Source organism: Bos grunniens, chromosome 25 (genome assembly GCF_055505025.1).
Source record: "Bos grunniens cultivar Pamir isolate PY7600 chromosome 25, Bosgru_T2T1.0, whole genome shotgun sequence".
Classification (NCBI taxonomy): domain Eukaryota; kingdom Metazoa; phylum Chordata; class Mammalia; order Artiodactyla; family Bovidae; genus Bos; species Bos grunniens.
Genome location: NC_141189.1, coordinates 22,774,093 through 22,792,562, shown reverse-complemented (window position 1 = coordinate 22,792,562; position 18,470 = coordinate 22,774,093). Strand labels below are relative to the sequence as shown.

At 46.4% G+C, this 18,470-nt stretch overlaps 2 protein-coding genes across 11 annotated transcripts in view; one reads left to right on the top strand and one right to left on the bottom strand.

Moving 5' to 3' along the window:
- Positions 1-8,213, top strand: part of POLR3E (RNA polymerase III subunit E) — a 33,634-nt gene extending 25,421 nt beyond the window's left edge. For 9 of the 10 annotated variants that reach the window (XM_086375344.1, XM_086375342.1, XM_086375338.1 and 6 more), the window contains 5 exons: positions 178-239; positions 815-1,341; positions 3,594-3,671; positions 5,903-6,028; positions 7,153-8,213. In XM_086375344.1, coding sequence (XP_086231470.1) covers positions 178-239; positions 815-1,341; positions 3,594-3,671; positions 5,903-6,028; positions 7,153-7,209 — 850 coding nt within the window. In that variant the 3' untranslated portion in view covers positions 7,210-8,213. The remainder of the gene's footprint in view (positions 1-177; positions 240-814; positions 1,342-3,593; positions 3,672-5,902; positions 6,029-7,152) is intronic. The other variant, XM_086375337.1, reaches the window with a different exon arrangement.
- Positions 8,214-12,339: 4,126 nt separating this feature from the next.
- CDR2 (cerebellar degeneration related protein 2) overlaps positions 12,340-18,470 on the bottom strand; it is a 30,119-nt gene continuing 23,988 nt past the window's right edge. The window contains exons 3-5 of the mRNA XM_086375346.1: positions 15,754-15,902; positions 15,332-15,496; positions 12,340-14,275 (exon numbers count right to left, since the gene is read on the bottom strand). Coding sequence (XP_086231472.1) covers positions 13,411-14,275; positions 15,332-15,496; positions 15,754-15,902 — 1,179 coding nt within the window. The 3' untranslated portion in view covers positions 12,340-13,410. The remainder of the gene's footprint in view (positions 14,276-15,331; positions 15,497-15,753; positions 15,903-18,470) is intronic.

The following is an 18,470-nucleotide window of genomic DNA, read 5'->3' as shown; positions in this document are numbered from 1 at the left end:
GGAGGCTGGCTGAGGAAGGGAGGGTGGGCTGCCGCTGCGCACCCCCACCATTCGGCTCCAAGCTGCAGGCAGGGACCACCACAGCCCCGCGTGTGGCGTCTTGTGGGGACGTTTCTCTGGGGAGGCAGACGACCAGGGACGTGATTTACAGGTAAGAGGGTTTGTTCTTCTTTTCAGATTAGAAAAAGTTTATAATCTTGTGAAGGAAGCCATGCCAAAGAAGCCGGATGGACAATCAGGTGTGGAGGGCGTTGGCTGGGCGGGCCCTCATCCTAACACTGGTTCCAGAAGGGCTCCTTTTCTAGGGCTTGTCGGGGCTCTGCCTGGAGGGGGTGTGGGGCTCAGTGGTGGCCACCCTTCTGTGCCTCTTCCCCTTCCCCACAGACCTCAGCTGAAGGCTTGTCTAGTGGCAAAGCGTTGCCTCAGGGACTGAGGCTTCTGGACCTCAGGGCGGTGTCTGGGTTCCAGGCTGGAGGCTTCTCACCCTCAGGTTGGCAGGGTGGCCACTGGCAGGGACTCAGGGGTAACCTCCTGGGTCTCTGAATGTGGAAATCTGATTTTTCCCGTTCTGTTTCTTCCCTCATGGTTGGGGTAGCCAAATTCCTTCTGGGTAAGGTGGTGGTGAAAGGCCAGACTGGGCCACTTGCTTCTGCACCAGCTGGTTTGCATTTTTCCTGTCCCCCTCGTCTGGTCAGCAGAGTGTCCGCATCAGGACAGCAGGGAGTGTCCGTGGAGCAGAGGGGCCGTGGGTCTCTCCCCAGGTCTTTCCCTGCACCGTCTCTACCATCCTGAGCAGCCCTGTGTCTTCTCCCAGGGCCTGTGGGGCTGGTCTCTGGGGACCAGAGAGTCCAAGTCGCCAAAAGACAGGCACAGCAGAATCACGCGCTGCTAGAGCGGGAGCTGCAGCGGAGGAAGGAGCAGCTGCAGGCGTCCGCGGTCCTGCCCGGCGTGAGGATTAAGGAGGAGCCCATGAGTGAGGAGGGGGAGGACGAAGAAGAGCGGGAGGCGGAGGACGAAGAGGAGCCCATGGACACCTCGCCCGGCGGTGGCCTCCACGGTGGGCTGGCCAACGGGCTGCCTGCCGGGCGGGCAGCAGGCGGGGACAGCTTCAATGGGCACCCGCCCTCCGGCTCTGCCAGCACCCCCGTGGCCCGGGAACTCAGGGCCTTTGTGCAGGCCACCTTTCAGAAACAGTTTGTGCTCACCCTGAGCGAACTCAAGCGCCTCTTCAACCTGCACTTGGCCAGCCTGCCCCCCGGCCACATGCTGTTCAGCGGCATCTCGGACCGCATGCTGCAGGACACGGTGCTGGCTGCCGGCTGCAAGCAGATACTGGTGCCTGTAAGTAGCGCCCCCGGCGGCAGACGAGGCCTCGTGGAGGGCTCCTGGGCACGCACGCCTGTCCAGGAGGAAGTGGCTGTGGGAGAGAGGCTGGCAACCAGACTGGCCTGAGCCCTGCTGGCTTTGGGGAAACAGCTGTTGGTAGGGTGCATGGGGCAGGGGCGCTTGAGAGACCGTTGGCCTCGGGGTAAATGTAGGTTCCCACGTGGTTGCTGTGTACGACATTGGGCTGGTCAGCCTCCCAGCCCTGCACCCTCATCTGAAGTGGGTGAATGTTAGTTTTGTGTCATGGGCTTTGGTGAAGGCTGAGTGGGTGCCTGTAGGCCATCACCTGTTGCCTGGCACACAGGAGGGCTTTGGCCATGCCAGCTCCCCATCCTGGGGTCTAGCCCCTTCCTGTGCCAGCACCCTACCCATTCCTGCCAGCTTTGCCATTTTTTAAGATGATTTCACTTCTAGTGTCATTTGATCTTCTTGTGACCGCAGATGAAGAAACTGAGTTTCAAAGAAATAAAATGCATTTACCCAGGAAGTGATAGAGCCGGACATTGAACCTCAGTACCGTGGCTGCAAGTCTTAAATTCTTTCTGCTGCAGCTGAGATGAGCTGACCTCCCACCAGAGCCCTCAGCTGCGCCTGGGTCCCGGCGGGCCTCCCTGTCCTAGAGCTGGCTGGCCAGCACGAGCTCTGTGGCTTTTCAGTGAGCATTTCTGGTGCCAGGCCTGCAGGTGCAGGGTGGGTCCCCTCCACCCCGGGCTCCTTGTCTTGTCCCGTCATTGGACGGGGTCCTAGAGGGGAGGAAATACAGGAGCAGAGGGATCTTTGGAGACCACCTCCCTGAGCTGAGGGTACAAGGGTGCCCGGCTGGGTGCGCTCTTCATTCTCCTCCCAGGCTCTGTCCAGACCTATCAGCAAGTCGGGTGAAGTGGGCTGTGTCTGTCTCTTAACAAGGGAGCACTGCCGTCCGCAGCGTAAGGTCAGAAGCACGTGCAGCCTCGGGTGATCTGAGGCAAAGGCCCATCCCTGTGTATGTGAGGAGCAGAAACTAGGGCAGGAGGCCCTGGGTCCCAGGCTGGCTGGCGTGTCCCAGGGGATCTGGCCCTCATGGCAAGGGGCCTCCTTGGTGAGGTCTCTACAGAAGGTAACTGGGGTTTGGGTGCCCTGCCCTCTTTGGAGCCTCCCTTGTCCACCCAGCAAATGGGTTCAGTTACCTGCAGACTTGCCTTTCTCTGACGGAGCCAGGCAAGGCAGGGGAGCCTGCCTGATGTTAGCCAGGCCATCTTGGGTTGTTGGAGGGGATAGAGGACAAGGGACACGAGTGGCCACCCCCAGGACCTGCTCATCCTACACTTCTCAGTAGGGTCGGCATCCCTACTGAGAAGACCCTGGCCTTTTCCAGCTCTCTTGCTGACTTCCCTCTGTGTCTTGGTCATGTCCAAGGTGGGAGATTGCTCAGACCTGTCCAGCCTCTTTTTTACACAAGGGAGCTGAGTTCCAGGGAGAGTGAGTATATGCGCCAAGACTCAGCTCCTAGTGCTACTGCTTATTCGTGGTGTGACCATGAACACTGAGTAAACCTCTCTGCATGGACCTCCCTCGTGGAGAGTGGCTCCCTCTCTGGTAGCAAATGAGATTTAAAGCCCACCTGGGACTATGCGGGGTAGGAATTGTTACTGTTACTTGGGTTGTGGCGCCAGGACTGGAATCCACTCTGCCAGGTGCCCTTTCCACTGTCCCCTTCCCCAGGCACCAGGAGCCTGCGCTGCCCTCTCCGTGGTCCATCTTCAGACTCTGCTGAGCCACGTGGCATGGGCTGCTCAAGGTGGATCAGGGCCTTTAACCCATGTCGACACGGCTTTTGTAGGAGGGATTGAAAGGGATCCCGCGATAGGAAGGCGTTAGGGGGGAGGGAGTGCTGCTTAGACACATCTGAGGGTTGGTTGAGGGTGGGAGGACACAGGATGTTAAAGCAGAAGGGAGAGCTAGTGGCAGGCTGATGGGAAACAGACACCACCTCCCCGCCTTCCTGAGCACGTCTGTGGCTTTGGGCCGGGCTTGTCTGCTCCTCATGGAAGCGGTCTTCGCGCGCGGCTGGGGAGGAGGGAGCAGCAGCAGTAGGTTTGCAGCTGCCCACAGCTACTGAGAGGCAGAGGCTCCATTCCCAGAACGGGTGGGTGCAGGCCGACAGGACCAAGGCAGGTGGATTCGTGTGTTAGAGCCAAGCAGCCAACTCACGCCTGGGCCTTGGTCAGTTTCCCCCACAGACGGCTGCTTCCCCGGATGAGCAGAAGGTGTTCGCCCTCTGGGAGTCTGGAGACATTAGTGACCAGGTGAGGTGACCTTCCCGTCTCCCCAGGAGGGAGCAGGGTGGTGTTCTGCAGTGGGGAGACCCAAAGTGTGGTCGTATCCATTTCAAATTTTCCAGCCACTCCCGGTTTTAAATATTCTGTCTCTGTGTCTCCGTATATTTCAAAACATACTGGATGTGCCAGTGGTGTGAGCCAAAAGCAGTAGTTCCCAAATGTCAGACTGGACTGGCTGCATCAGAAACACCTTTTAAAAAGTAGAGGACTGACCCCCAGAGATTCAGTTTAGTTCTATAGGAATGGGGTAGGGTCCTAGGTGTTTAAGTTTCTACAAAGCCTTCTAGATGATCTGCTGCCCAGCCAGGCTTGTGGACCAGTGATGGACCACATTTCTCAGATGACTGATGGTGGTAGGAATCAAAAGGATTTCTTACCAGTCTCGGGTGTCAGGTCAGATGTCAGAGAAATCAGTCCTTTTGCCTCTAATCACCTGGACAGGAATGAACAGAATATGAATTCAACCAGCAGGATCTGAGGTCCAGAAGTTTTCCTTAAATCATGAGCTTGCCTGAATTTTAAAGATTTAAGATTTAATTGCTAGACTCCAATAGATCTGTCCTTTTCCAGGTCTTGTCCTTAGGAACTGGGAGAGAGGGAGTGAGCAAAAGCCCCCACTAAGGTCTGTGTCCCCTTTTGCCTCTTAGAAGGAGACCGACAGGCAGGCTGAGAACACCAGAGGGGCAGGGCCTTCTGTGGTGGAGAGACATCGAACAGCTCTCTGTGCTTTTGGCCAGAGTGGGTGGCATCTGGGTTTCCTCCTCTTGAACTAGTCCAGTAATTAAAAGGAAAAAAACGTAGTAAGTCCATATTCTTCAAAACAAATAAGACTGAAAACTGTATGGGAAACTGGTCTCCTGCTTTGCCAGACCAGATTCCCACTCCTCAGAGGCAATCACTTTTTAATTACAAGGCATCATTTTATATATATACACACACAAATATACACAAATTGTACTTCTGCTATTAGGTGTCTCACCTTGTTATTTTCAATGGGCTTCTGGTTGCATTGGTTGAGGATTTAGTTTTCAGCTATGTTGGGAGAATGGACAGGTGTGGGATATATTTTTTTAGTTACATCACATATCAATGCTAGACTAGAAATGTGTTCATTGTGGAGACAAATACCAGTAGTTTACCACGTCCGTTTCTTTTTTATACTACTTTTCTTGTTTTCACTTGCATGGTTTTCTGAAGACAGACACACCACCAGGAGTACTGTTCTTGAGTCCCAGACGCCTCTCCAGTGGGACCAGCTCCATGTCTCTTGCTGGCTTGCAATCTTGTGTCTTCCTTGTTGCTTAATCTTAGCTTCTAAGGGGACCAGAGGGATTGTCTGCATTCTTCCATGTCTTAAAATGGCTTTCTTTTGTCCTCAAGTATTATTTGTCTGAACTAGGGTTTTGGAGGGCAAAGCATTTTCCTCTGAATTTAACATACTGTTCCATCGTATTCAGGCTTTCAGAGTTGTCGTCCAGTTCCTTGGCCCTCTTTTTCTCGGGCTTTTCAGTTTGATCCACATCCTTCCCTTAAACCATGCTTCAGGTTTTATTCTTATTCTGCATATAGCGCATCAGTGCGTCTCCAGATGTGCCCTTGTGTGGGTTATTACTGTGCCGGACGGTTGAGTCATCCTTACGAAGTTCCGAAATCTCTTTACCTGTTTTTTCTCTATTCTTTTGGAATGGTTAGATCACATGTTAGACATAGTGGATCAAATCTTTTCTCATATAACACCTTTTGTTCTTGTTGGGGGATTTGACAGTCCTCTCTCCTTCCTATTTTTCTCTGGGACATGATGCTTTTCATGGCATCCTGTCTTATTTATGCGTCAGGACTTTAAGCCACTCACTCCTCATCCTGTCCTGCCTTCACGCAGTTAAGGTTGTGGCTCCCCTGCCCGCTCAGTTACCCTCTTGTTTTTCTATCCCACAAAAGTATGTCTAAAAACTGCTCCTCTGCTAATGGCTTCACTGGCATTTTTGTTCTTGTGTGCGTGTATCTTTATTTCTTCATTTTATTGAGGTCTCTCTCAGGAGATGACAGACCGGGCACACGTGTTTGTCTTTAACAGAAGTCCTAAGCAAGGACTTTGATCACAGACTACAGTGTGAAGTTGGGTCCTTAGCTCTGGATTTCTTATTTATTGATGTTTCTGTTTTAGATAATTCTGTAATAACATTTTTTTGCTACTAAAGCATCGACAGGTTCTGCTTGAAATTTTTTCCAAAAATTACCGGGTGCGCCGGAACATGATCCAGGCTCGGCTGACTCAAGAGTGTGGAGAGGATCTGAGTAAACAGGAGGTGGATAAAGTGCTAAAGGTACATCCATTTTTGGTATAATATGCAGAGGCTCTGAGCTTCCATTCTGACCGTGAGCCTACTAAGAACCACGCCGCCCACAGCTGGCTCCTGCCTGTCTTAGGCGGAGACTGACTGCGTGGAAGCGGATCTCGTCTGGTACCCTTCCTGTGGCTCTGTTTACTAATCAGGCTTCCTCTGCACCCCTCCCCAGCCTGCTGGGTCTTCAGCAACAGATAATTGGCATTGGTTTGGTGGGTTTATGCAAAAGGACTAAATTGAATAAGATGTAAACTCCATTCATAGTCTAACGGGTCATCATCCTTTACGGTGACAGGGCCTAGATTAGAATCTGTGCCCCGACTCCTCCTTTGAATTGTGTACCACTTTTTTTTTTTCCCTGTAACCCCATACTAACTCTTGTGCTCCTTGCTTTTACTAGAACAATTTTTAAATCAAATTTAAAAAGAAATAAAAATACTTAATTCCTATTAGGCATTGGCTTCCCTGTGGCTCAGATGGTAAAGAATGTGCACACACTGCAGGAGACCTGGGTTTGATCCCTGTGTCAGGAAGATCCCCTGGAGTAGGGAATGGCCACCTACTCCAGTACTCCTGCCTGGAGGATTCCACGGACAGAGGAGCCTGGTGGGCTACAGTCCGTGGGGTTGCGAAGAGTCAGACACAACTGAGTGACTTAACACTTTTTTCATAATGTCTTTGAATTGACTGTGTGGCACAAATACCATACTCGCAGAAGCATTTAGTTTTAGCATTTAGCATTCAGTTTTACTGAAAACTGCTGACAGAGTCCCTATATTCTAGTATTCTTATATTCCAGGTCCATAGATGCTGAGGCAATTTGTGAAGCACCTTTTCTTTGGTTAGCTTATTCACATATCTTTTGTATCTTGTGTTTATAAAGCACACTCATTTATAGTCCCTCACTCTTAAGACACCCCTGGGGAAAGATGGGGTCAAGACCCACGCATGGCGGAGGCTGGGTGGTGATGACCAGAGTGTCAGGCAGGTCTTGATCTCCTGTTTGTGTTCTCTCCATGAATTGTAAATCAAGTTTTGATATTCTGCACAGAATGTGCTCCTTTTCCTGCTAATGTCTGGAAAACATGTTTCTTTATTCACAGGACTGCTGTGTAAGCTACGGCGGCATGTGGTACCTTAAAGGGACGGTACAGTCTTGACAACAGTTGCAAATCACTAACCCAGTGAATCCAAGCCCAAGGACGGACGGCAGAGCCAGCAGAGGTGGAAGTAGAGTTTCGGTTGCTTCTGAAGACTCGGAGCAAGAGGAACTGACCATCTCTCGGCCTGGGGCCTCGCACTGTCCAATGGACAGAGGGGATCATACTCAGCCAGTGGCAGGGTCACCTTAAGGTAGATGGCTCCCAGAAGAGACCAGCTGGGACCTTCTTTGCAGTACAGTTTGAAATTCGTGATGTATTTTGCTTATTATTTGGTTTCATTCTCATAATAAAGAGAGTGTACACTGTCACCGGCAGGATGATGAAAATCATGGTCTAATATTTTACTTTCAAACTTAATGCCAACAAGATCTGAATTATGTTTACAAGATGAAGAAAACCTCGAGGTTTTTAATATTTAAAATGCCTGGAAGCCAATATTAAGTCTTCAATTACATACCTGCTAAGACTTCTGCCAACTTCATTAAACAAACCAAACCGAATTGTTTCACTGTTGGTTTCCTGTGGCCATCTTACCTTTTAAAACAACCTACTTTAAAAGTCGCAGTCTCAACTGTTTACATGAACCATAGCAAAAAATCAGAATCAAATACATTTATTCTCAGTGTTTGCATATGGATGCAAATAAAACGAGGTAAGTATGGAACAATGTATAAGTGAAGTCATCACACTTTGATGTAAAAAATTTATATTTTGTGTATTTTTAAAATAAATGCTAACACTAACCTGGCATCATGGTGCTGCTGTCTTCAAATGGTTGCAAGAAGGCAGTGCTGCCTGCTCTCAGAGCCTTGTATGTACATCGGGGGACGGCAGCCAGCAGCACTGCCTGGTGGGACTGTACAGTCACATGTGTAATTGTAAATTTTTCTAGTACACATATTAAAGATAGTACAAAGAAACTTGTTAAATTTTTATGTATTTTACGTAGCCTAATATAGCTAAAATATCAACATGTAATAAAAATATTAAATTTTTTGGTACCAAGTTTTTACTATCTGGTATCTTATACACTGTGTAGTCCATGGGGTCGCAGAGAGTCTGACACGACTGAGCAACTTTCACTTTTCATCTTATCACACTCGCAGTTTGGAGTAGCTACAGTTTGAGTGCTCAGTTGCCACGTGTGGCTAGCCCATAGTGACCAGTGTAGTCAGCCCTTGGAGGACTGTGAAAAATTAAAGAATTCAGCTAGATTGGGCGAGACAGGAAATTTCGCTAAAATAAGACTTTGGCTGTGGTCTGTTGGGCAGTAGAGCCACTACACTACTCTGAAGATTTACATGATGGTGTCTGTGTATGTACTCCGCCCCGCCCCCCCCCCCCCCAAAAAAAAGAGCTACAATATTTGGTAATGAAAGTTTAACAGGTTGATTGTATATTATGTTCTTGGTTCTAATTGTTAACATACATGAGGCTGAAGAGTAAAAACCTTCTAAAATCTTTCTGGAGTGTGTCCAGCTATCATATAGCTCTACTCAAGGGGAGGCCCCTTGTGGTAAAGCAAAGACTGAGCAGACTGGAACTGGTGGGGCTTAGAGGAGTCAAAGCCTTAAACACTAATAAAGAGAAATGAGTTAAACACTGAATTCAAATAGCTAGGAAAATAAGAACAGAGAAGGAAATATTTAAAAATAAAAATTGAGGTAAAAATGTAAATTAAGATACACCAATAGCTATCAATGAAGGAAAATGACACACACTTGTATAGACAATGAGATGGGGAAAGTTTAGAGGAATCAGATGATTTATAACTAAAACATAAATTACTAAAAGTGGTTGGAAAGAAATTGCAACAGAGCAGTTACTAGAGAGGAAAAGGGCCAGGGATTATCACAGTTGAATTATATAAAATCTTTATGATGTAACAGCATGTGATGGTCCCCCAGATGCTTATCAAAGCATTGATCTTAAAGTCTGACAAAGGTAGCATATGAATAAAAAGGATAAGCAGTCGATTCCAGTACCTTGTAAAGAATTAAGTCAACCATGCCTATGCAAGGGCTTCCTTCATGGCTCAGTTGGTAAAGGATCTGCCTGCAGTCCAGGAGACTGGTTTGATTCCTGGGTCAGGAAGATCCCTTGGAGAAGAGATAGGCTACTCACTCCAGTATTCTTGGGCTTCCCTTGTGGCTCAGCTGGTAAAGAATCTGCCCACAATGCAGGAGACGTGGGTTTGATCCCTGGGTTGGGAAGATCCCCTGGAGAAGGGAAAGGCTACCCACTCCAGTATTCTGACCTGGAGAATTCCATGGACTATATTGCAAAGAGTTGGACATGACAGTGACTTTCAGCTTTTCATGTCTATGCAAGGGTGATATCAGGGCATATCCTCTGAGATCAGGAACAAGGTAAGGATGCCTACCATAATTACTTCTGTTTAGCATAGTATTGGAAGTACTAGCTAGAGCACTTAGGCAAGAAAAAAACTGGAAAGGAAGTAATATGTTTGCAGATGATATGATCTTGTATGTAGAAAACTAAATATTTCACAAAAAAAATTTGGATGAGTTAAGCAATGTAGCAGAATACAAAGTCAACACAAATTGTTTTTATTTCCTTTGTACTGTTAGTATGTAGAAACGCATTTAGCTATGCTGGGTCTTTGGTGTTGCATGGGCTTTTCTCTAGTTGCGGTGCACAGGCTTCTCTTGTGGAGCAGACTCTAGGGTGCATGGGCTTCAGTAATTACGGCACTTGGGCTCAGTAGTTGGCACACAGGCTTAGTTGCTCCTTGGCACGTGGGATCTTCTTGGATCAGGGATCGAACCTGTGTCTCCTGCATTGGTAAGCTGATTCTTTACCACTGAGTCACCAGGGAAGCCCATGTAGTTTTGATTTGAGTTTGTTCGAGGAGGTGATCCCAGGGTCCTACAGCACCATTTTGATCCTGCCTCCCAGAGTTATTGTATAATGGGTAGAGAGTTTGAGTTTTTTTTTTAATGGCTGTGCTGGGTCTTTACTGCTGCACATGGACTTTCTCTAGTTACAGCAAGCAGGGGTACTCTCTAGTTGTGCACGGACTCCTCATTGTGGTGGCTTCTGTTGTGGAACACGGGCTCTAGGCACATGGGCCCAGTAGTCGCGGCGTGTGGGCGCTAGGGCGCAGGTTTCAGCAGCTGCGGCACTGGCTCAGCTGCCCGAGGCACGTGGAATCTTCCTGGACCATGGATTGAACCCATGTCACCTGCAGTGGCAGGCGGAGTCTGAGTTTCAGGTTTAAAGAGTAAGAATTATGGGGATGGATGGTGGCTGATGGTTGCACAGCAATGTGAATGTATTTAACATGTTTGAACTGTACACTTAAAAGTGGTTCAGATATTAATTATGTGTATTTTTACCACAATAAAAAACCCAGAAAACTTGAAATTCAGATGGTTCAAACTGTCAAGCACAAAAAGAAATAAAGTATTTAAAGATTAATATAACTACACAAAAATCTTACTTTGCAAAATTCCAGTAACAAGGTAAAAAGATAAATAGCATGTAATATCTAATTGCAAAAGTGAATTTCCTAAATACTAGAGCTCTTTAATAGGCAAAGGGCAATGCAAAAATGGCTTTGAACAGATTAAAAGCTATTCAATCTTATTAATAAATGCAAAACTAAACAATAAGGAAAATACCATTTTTCCTCTATTAGTTTGGCACGGGTCATAAAGTTTATTGGTATGGCAACAAGCACATGAAAAAGAGGCTCAACATTGGTAATTATTAGAGAAATGCAAATCAGAACTACAATAAGCTACCACCTCACACGGGTCAGAATGCCCACCATTAAAAAGCCTACAAATAAATGCTAGCGAGGGTGTGGAGAAAAGGGAACCTTCCTATATTGGTGGTGGGAATGTAAACTGGTGCCGTCACTATGGAGGGTCCACAAAAACTAAAAATAGAGTTGCCATATGATCCAGCAGTCCCACTCCTGGAGAAGATGCGAACTTGGAAAGATCCGTGTACCCTGTGTTCACTGCAATACTATTTACGATAGCCAAGACACAAACGCCTATCAACAGATGAATGGGTAAAGAAGGTGTGGTGTACATATACAAACAACAGAATACTAGTCAGCCATAAAATGAATGAAACAATGCTATTTGCAGCAACCTGGATGAACCTAGATCATACTAAATGAACCAAATCACAAAGAGAAAGACATGATATCACCTTATACATGAAATCTAAAATATGACACAAAGGACCTTACCTACGAAACAGATTCACAGACACAGAGAACAGACTTGTGGTTGCCAAGGAGGCGGGGGGTGGGGGAGGGATGGCTGATAAGGAGTTTGGTAGCAGATGCAAACTATTATATACAGAATGCATCAACAGCAAGGTCCTTCTGTATAGCACAGGGAACCATATTTAATATCCTGTAATAAACCATAATGGAAAAGAATATAAAACTATGTACGTGTATAACTGAATCACTTTGCTGTACACCAGAAGTTAACACAACATTGCAAATCAACTACACTTAATTAAAAAAAAAAAAATACACGGTTTAAAGATGCATGGTTCAGTAAAAAGGCAAGATACACTCACTTTAAACTATGGGGTGATAGAAGCACATTCATGTACTAGTCTAAGCATGGAATAGTTTGGAATGATATACCAATAAACTGGTAACTGGACAGGACAAGGACTGGAAGGTCAGAAGGTCAGGGAAGATGAGCCAACTCACTATAAACTCCTTATACTGTTTGAAGAAATAATGTTTTACCCATTAATCCAGCTGTGCCATTATGCAAAATTAGATTCAATGCTCATTTTAACATCTGAACTCTCTAAAGTGTCTTTCCTATAACTGAATTATTTTAAGAATCAACTAGCCAAAATGCTATTAATTTAGAACCAAGTCTGACATTTCTAAAATAGTGAAAATTATATACAGCATATACATTTTTTAAATCATATAGTAATTTTAATGAACATCAATATGAGCAGAATTTGTGCTACTACACAATCCCAAAGAATGGGAAAAATGGAAATGGAAAAAAAATCACTATCAATTCTTCCCAGAGAGATTCTGTTGGAAGAAGAAAAGTAAACAGTTGGTAATAACAGTGAAATGGCTTAAGATTGAAATAACAAGGAATTTATCCATTTGTTCATTTTCATAGGTAATTTTATTTGGTTTTTAGAAAAATATATACAATAAATGGAACTCAGTTTTCTTAAATAGTTTTAAATTAAAAGTATGCAAGTGAGAGAACAAGTGTATTTCCACAGTCAGGACATCAACACTGTTTAATATAAAGTGGCAGATAGGCATTTCTGCAGCAAGTCACAAACATGTATAGGAATGGTAGGAAGTGAGTAGGAGCAGCTTGAGACCAATGGGCTAGCCAGCTCAGACAGCACAGCGGGGGTGAGGGTTCCATCTTGCCCCTTTACTGTGAATTTAAGAAAAGAATGATTTGCCTATCCTAGCCACTATAGCTTTTGAGTACAAACATTTGAATGTGGGGAGAAGGCCCTCCAGGGCTCTGCTAACAAGCTAACTGGGCCAACCAGAGCCTGCCCTTTCAATTTGGTATTCAGCTGGACTGAGATATATTAGGATTACCCGTCAGTCACAGTTCCACTGGTAGCAGATGTAATGAACTCAAAGGCTTGGAGTATTTGTTAATGCCATTTGCTTTGGATGGGACCCCTGCTTTCTCCTGAACATTCTTCTTCATGAATTCACAGTATCCAAGTGTTTGTGAAAGACCTTTTCATGTGGCAGCCGTCTAACTTCTACATAGTTTTGAGAAGTTAAGCAAGAAGGCAGCAGGAACTGCACTGGCGTTGTTTCAACTCTGCCATTTCCCCTATATAATATACACTATATTATATATACTATATACTACAGTTACTCCAGGCCTGCTTCTCCAGGGGCACAGACCCTCCCTCCACTGGCCCTGCGGCTTTTCAAGGAACTGCAACCTAATCATCGCGCTAGCCAGAGGCCAGTCTGTCATGGGATTTCCTGAGGAGCTTAAAGGAACTGGATTATACACCTGCCACCAGGGAGCACCTTCCTTCCTCACTCTACACATTTGCTAATAAATAAGCAAAGCAACGAGGCCAACATCAGGAGCAACATCAGGCTTTGGGGTCGACACACACTGTGTGAGTGGGAGAGAGAGGTAACAGGAAGCAGGCCAGTTAGTCCTGGAGCCGGTGGTTCACTTAGGAATGAGAGGAGAGAGATCGGTATTTGGTTCTCTGTTCATCTATTTCCTGTTTAGTTTTCTTGATGCAACTAAAGATCTCCTTAAAAAGCGCTTTGTATTCTGGCGGCGTCGAGGTGGTGGGGGAGCTGATGGGCTCTGGGGTGACAGAGGCTGGGACCCAGCTGAGGGTGCTGGGCGTGCGCTGGGCGTTCAGGGCAGCCAGGTCCTTGGCCGGAGCCCGGGAGGTCTGCACAGCCTTGTGGGACAGGCTGTCCTCCTCCTGCTGGCACTTCTTCAGCAGCTCCTCGTACTTCGCCTTCAGGGCGCTGTACTGTGTGTCCACCTCGTGCAGAAGGGAGATGCCCCTCTGCTTCACCGCCTGAGCCCGGCGGATGCAGGTCTCCTCGTGGCCCCTCACGATGTCGCTGCCCGCCAGGCTGCTCAGCACCGTCTCGCTGCTACTACGCTTGAGGGGCTTCCTGTGCGCTTCGGGCACCGTCAGGAGCATCTCGTCCAGCAGGCTCTGGCCGGGCTCTTTGAAAGGGACAAACAGAGAGTCCGGCACCAGCTTCTCCACCCCATTCACAAAAGGATGCTCCGCCTGCAACATCTGCCGCATCTCGGCCACCTCCGCCTCCAGCTCCAGCGCGCGGGCTCGGTAGGCGTCCGTGGCCCCCAGCTGCTGCTCCAGCTCGCTGTTCTCCTTCAGCACCAGCCCGTATTCCTCCTCCATGGTCACCCGCTTCTGCCGCTCCAGGCTCAGCTGGGCCTGCAGCATTGTCACTGTTTTCTTCAAATGCTCATTTTCTTCCTCATCGGGGCTTTGCTGACTTGGTAAGGAAGTGATCTTCTCGGCAAACACATGATCGTACACGAAGTGCCTGGGGGAAATATTGAAAGACTCTTACACAGGCCGACTGAGAATGCAAAGAGGGAGGCTGATGATTTTTTTCCAACTACGTATTTTTGAGGAGCTGTGATATGACTGATTTTTTGCCTATTCCACCCTAGAGCAGTGGCTAAAATGAATGTGTGAGACTGACAACACATGGAAGAAAACACAACTTTTGTAATTAATTTTTTTTAAAACATTAAAAATGCTACAGAACATCCATTCCCAAAGACCAGTAGTATGATTGAGACTGTTCAAGGAGATCAGAACAGCCAGTGGTGCTCAGTCTTGGCTGCAGATTAGAATCACCTGGGCAGTCCTAAAACAGTTGACGCCTGGGTCCCACCCCCACAGATTCTGACCTAGCTGGTCTGCCACATGGACTAGAGGGTTTGTATTTTTTAAAGCTCTTCCTATGAGTCATAATATGCAGCTAAGATTGAGAACCATTGCTGCAGTGATTTTAAACCAAGAACATACATCAGAATCACCTGAATAGCCTTTTACTCACACCTAGAGATTCTGATTAGGCCTGACGGCGATCTGATGAACAGTCAAGCTGAGGCCCTCCAAATGCACGAGCTGGTCTCTCGCCTGGTCAGAGTCCTGGGCAACTTGTAACTATACTTATGTGCTACCTGCCTCTTCCTGAGACCGAAAGCTCCATGAGGGCAGGAACTATGTCTGTTTTGCTCACCACTCCTCACATCTGGCATAGCACCTGCCTTACCACAGGTGTTCAAGAAATAGTTCTTAAATGAAGATTCAATCTCCAAAGTCTAAATTGTAAAAGGCTTTTCTGCAGGCAAGAAAAAAAACAAGCCTTCTGCTTGCCTGGATTTTGTTTTACTGAAATTTCAACTGGACTAAACAACAACAACAGCAGCAACTATCACTTGTATGTGTAAGTGGTTTTGTTCAAACCACTGGCGGCCTGATAGCCAAGTGGCATTTCCTCAAAGGGCACTTTTAATCTACTGGGATCCAGAATGTGCCAATGACACGAGATGTTCTCCTGCTTGCAAAATGGAAGGTGGGCTCTTACTGGCGGAGGTCATACAGCTCTTTCAAAGACGAGAAGCTGGGGGCCGATTTCTCCTGGTCATGCCTCCCCTGGCTCCTTCTCCTTTGGCTAGATGATTTCAGCTCCTCCACTTGGCTCTGGAGGTGATCAATGTTCATTTGCAGGCATTCAATTGTTTCAGTCAGACTGTGAGGAACAGACAGAAGCCAATTGCAGCTTGTCATATTAAATTAAAGGCATAAGCAGTGAGGAGAGCTTAGCTGGCAACCACTCAAACTGGGCTTTTGTAATTGGAAAAGACTTCTATTTAATCTCTATTCTCCATAGAGAATTAAATTAAAGCTTACCCCATACTGACCTGAACCCACTACAGCCATGTTCTATTCTAGTTTATACTAAATGACTTCCCCTAGGGCTTCTTCAATGGATTCTAAAAAATATACCTCAGAATCTTTTGCTGTGAGGCCTTGCTGTCAGCAACGAGCTTTTGATTTGTTTCCTCCAGTTCCCTCGCTGTGACATCTAATTGCTCATAAACCTTTGCGTGCTGTTCATTCATCTGCCGCAGAAGCTCCACCTGCTTGGTCAGATACTGGAAGAGATAATTGTGACCAGGTTACACATTAAACACGTAGGATACCTGCAGTATGCAGGTATAATACAGAATGTATCCTGCAATTCAATTCTGACACTACCTGGAGTGATAAGGGCTCGGTTCCACAAAACTGCCCCCAATTTAGGTACCAGAGGTAAGTCCTAGGGACCACCCGTCCTTTCGACCAAATAGCTATAAATTTGGGAATTCCCATGACCTCCCCTCAGGTTCAATAATCTGCTAAAACAACAAGAGAGCTTGGGAAGGGGATTTACTTACAGCTTTATTCTTCTCAGAGGCACCACCCTCCCTGGAAACCCCTTAGTCTTCTTTCAGAGTTTTACTGAAGCTTCATGGCACAGGCATGATTAATTAAATCATGGGCCACTGGTGAACAAACTTGATTCCAGTCCCTGACCCCTCTGTAGAGGCTGGCAACGGGGCTGAAAGTTCTAACCCTCTAATCATGTGGTCGGCTCCTCTGGCAACCAGTCTCATTCTATCATTCAGGAAATGCCAAGGGATTCAGGACATGGGGATAAAGGTCAAATATATAGTTTTCATTATACCACAACACCACAAGTTTATTTTACGAAATGAAGAACTTAAAATCTCAATTAAACTACTTTTCTTAAAAGGAGCGGAGTACAGGCCGTCCTTTATGTTTCATTCCCCTAAAGCTCACCAAATACACTTTAGGCTGGCCTACTCTTATAAAGCACAAAACACACATAAAATTAATATTTGACAGGAAAATCCAGGCAAGACATGACAATCCCCAAGAGAAAAAGCTTGGAACACATCATCAAAGTTTAAGCAAAAATATATTTTACAGAAATAAGGAAAGCCTAAGAGGGAGGATTTTAGATGATTTTTGCTTGAAAAATATTTGATTTCTTTCTTCTAGGTGAGATATTCTGGACAAAGAATAGGGGAAAAAAATATTGACTTAACCAGAAAAAGATACTTTAACTTAGTATTATTCAACAATATTTTTAATTCTGTGAGAATGTTGTCACCATAATCCTCCTTATTTGTGAGAAATCTGCCAGATTATTTATTTTGCTAAGGGTGCTTTCCAACTGGCCGAGGATAAAGGAGAATAATCACAATTTTAACGCCTCGCTGCCACATTACCTTGATTCCCTACCCCCCACATCTCCCTGACTCCCCCTGCCACTGGACTCCACTTGAAGACCATGAAACACTATCTATTCCAAATGAAACAGTCATAATATTTCTCTGGGGGCACAACCAGAAAGAGGCAAAAGCTAAGTCTGAAGCATTACCAATGACCAAATGGTAACAAACCGAAGACACAACTTTAAAAATACTTTCCGGAGGATCTTCAGACACATCTGTTAAGTATTTGCAAAGCTAATGGACTTCTTTCAAAGAACAGGCTACATGACTTTCAATGGGCTCTTTAAATGCCAGTGTGGCAGGGTTGAAAAACTATTTGAGGTCTTTTTTCAAACCTATTTACACAGGTCAGTAGCAAGGTGTTGAGAAAACACTTCATTCTCATATCTTTTCATACCCCTGAAACTCTTGGCTGAGAATGCTTGGGAAAATTCTTTGAATTTTAGGAAGACAACACACACTTTATACCATCCTCAGTGAGGGCTGGGCAAAGCCCTATCATCAAGATGTAATGCTCTCCTCAGAGAGTATGAGTGAAGGTTACAGGAAGCCTCATGCAAGTTGAGGTGAAGGTTTGCTGTCAAATGAATTTGCTGCACTTGGGCAAAAAAAACCTTGTTTTTATAGAGCTTTTTAGGTTCCGAATTTAAAATGAATTGTGGATCAGTTAGTACCTACCTTGTAGGACTGAAGGGGCCTCCCTCATAGCTCAGTTAGTAAAGAATCCGCCTGCAATGCAGGAGACCCCGGTTGACTCAACCTGGATCGGGAAGATCCGCTGGAGCAGGGATAGGCTACCCACTCCAGTATTCTTGGGCTTCCCTTGTGGCTCAGCTGGTCAAGAATCCACATACAATGTGGGAGACCTGGGTTTGATCCCTGGGTTGGGAAGATCCCCTGGAGAAGGGAAAGGCTATGCACTCCAGTATTCTGGCCTAGAGAATTCCATGGACTGTAGAGTCCATGGAGTCTCAAACAGTCAGACACAGCTGAGCGACTTTCACTTTGTAGGACTGAAAGTATTAAATGAGAGGGAATGAGCACAAGGCATAGCCCCTGTGAAAGCCTGTTCACTCCACTCCCTCAATCCCCACCAGCCTCTCCTAGAGGTGTGCCCTTAACCCTTCCCTCTGGCTGGCAATGTCCTGGTGGGTTCCCGTCACTGAGGGAATGTGTTCAATCTCTTCAGAACACTGGAGTGGAAAAAAGATTTACAATATAGAAATGTGTTTAACAGCTGCAGACATGCTGCAGGCTGCTTTATGTCAATTATAAGCTCTCAAGTAGAGCTTCCCCTGTGGCTCAGCAATAAAAAATCTGCCTGCAATGCAGGAGATGTGGGAGACTTGGGTTTGATCCCTGGGTTGGGAAGATCCCTTGCAGAAGGAAATAGCAACCCACTCCAGTATTCTTGCCAGGAAA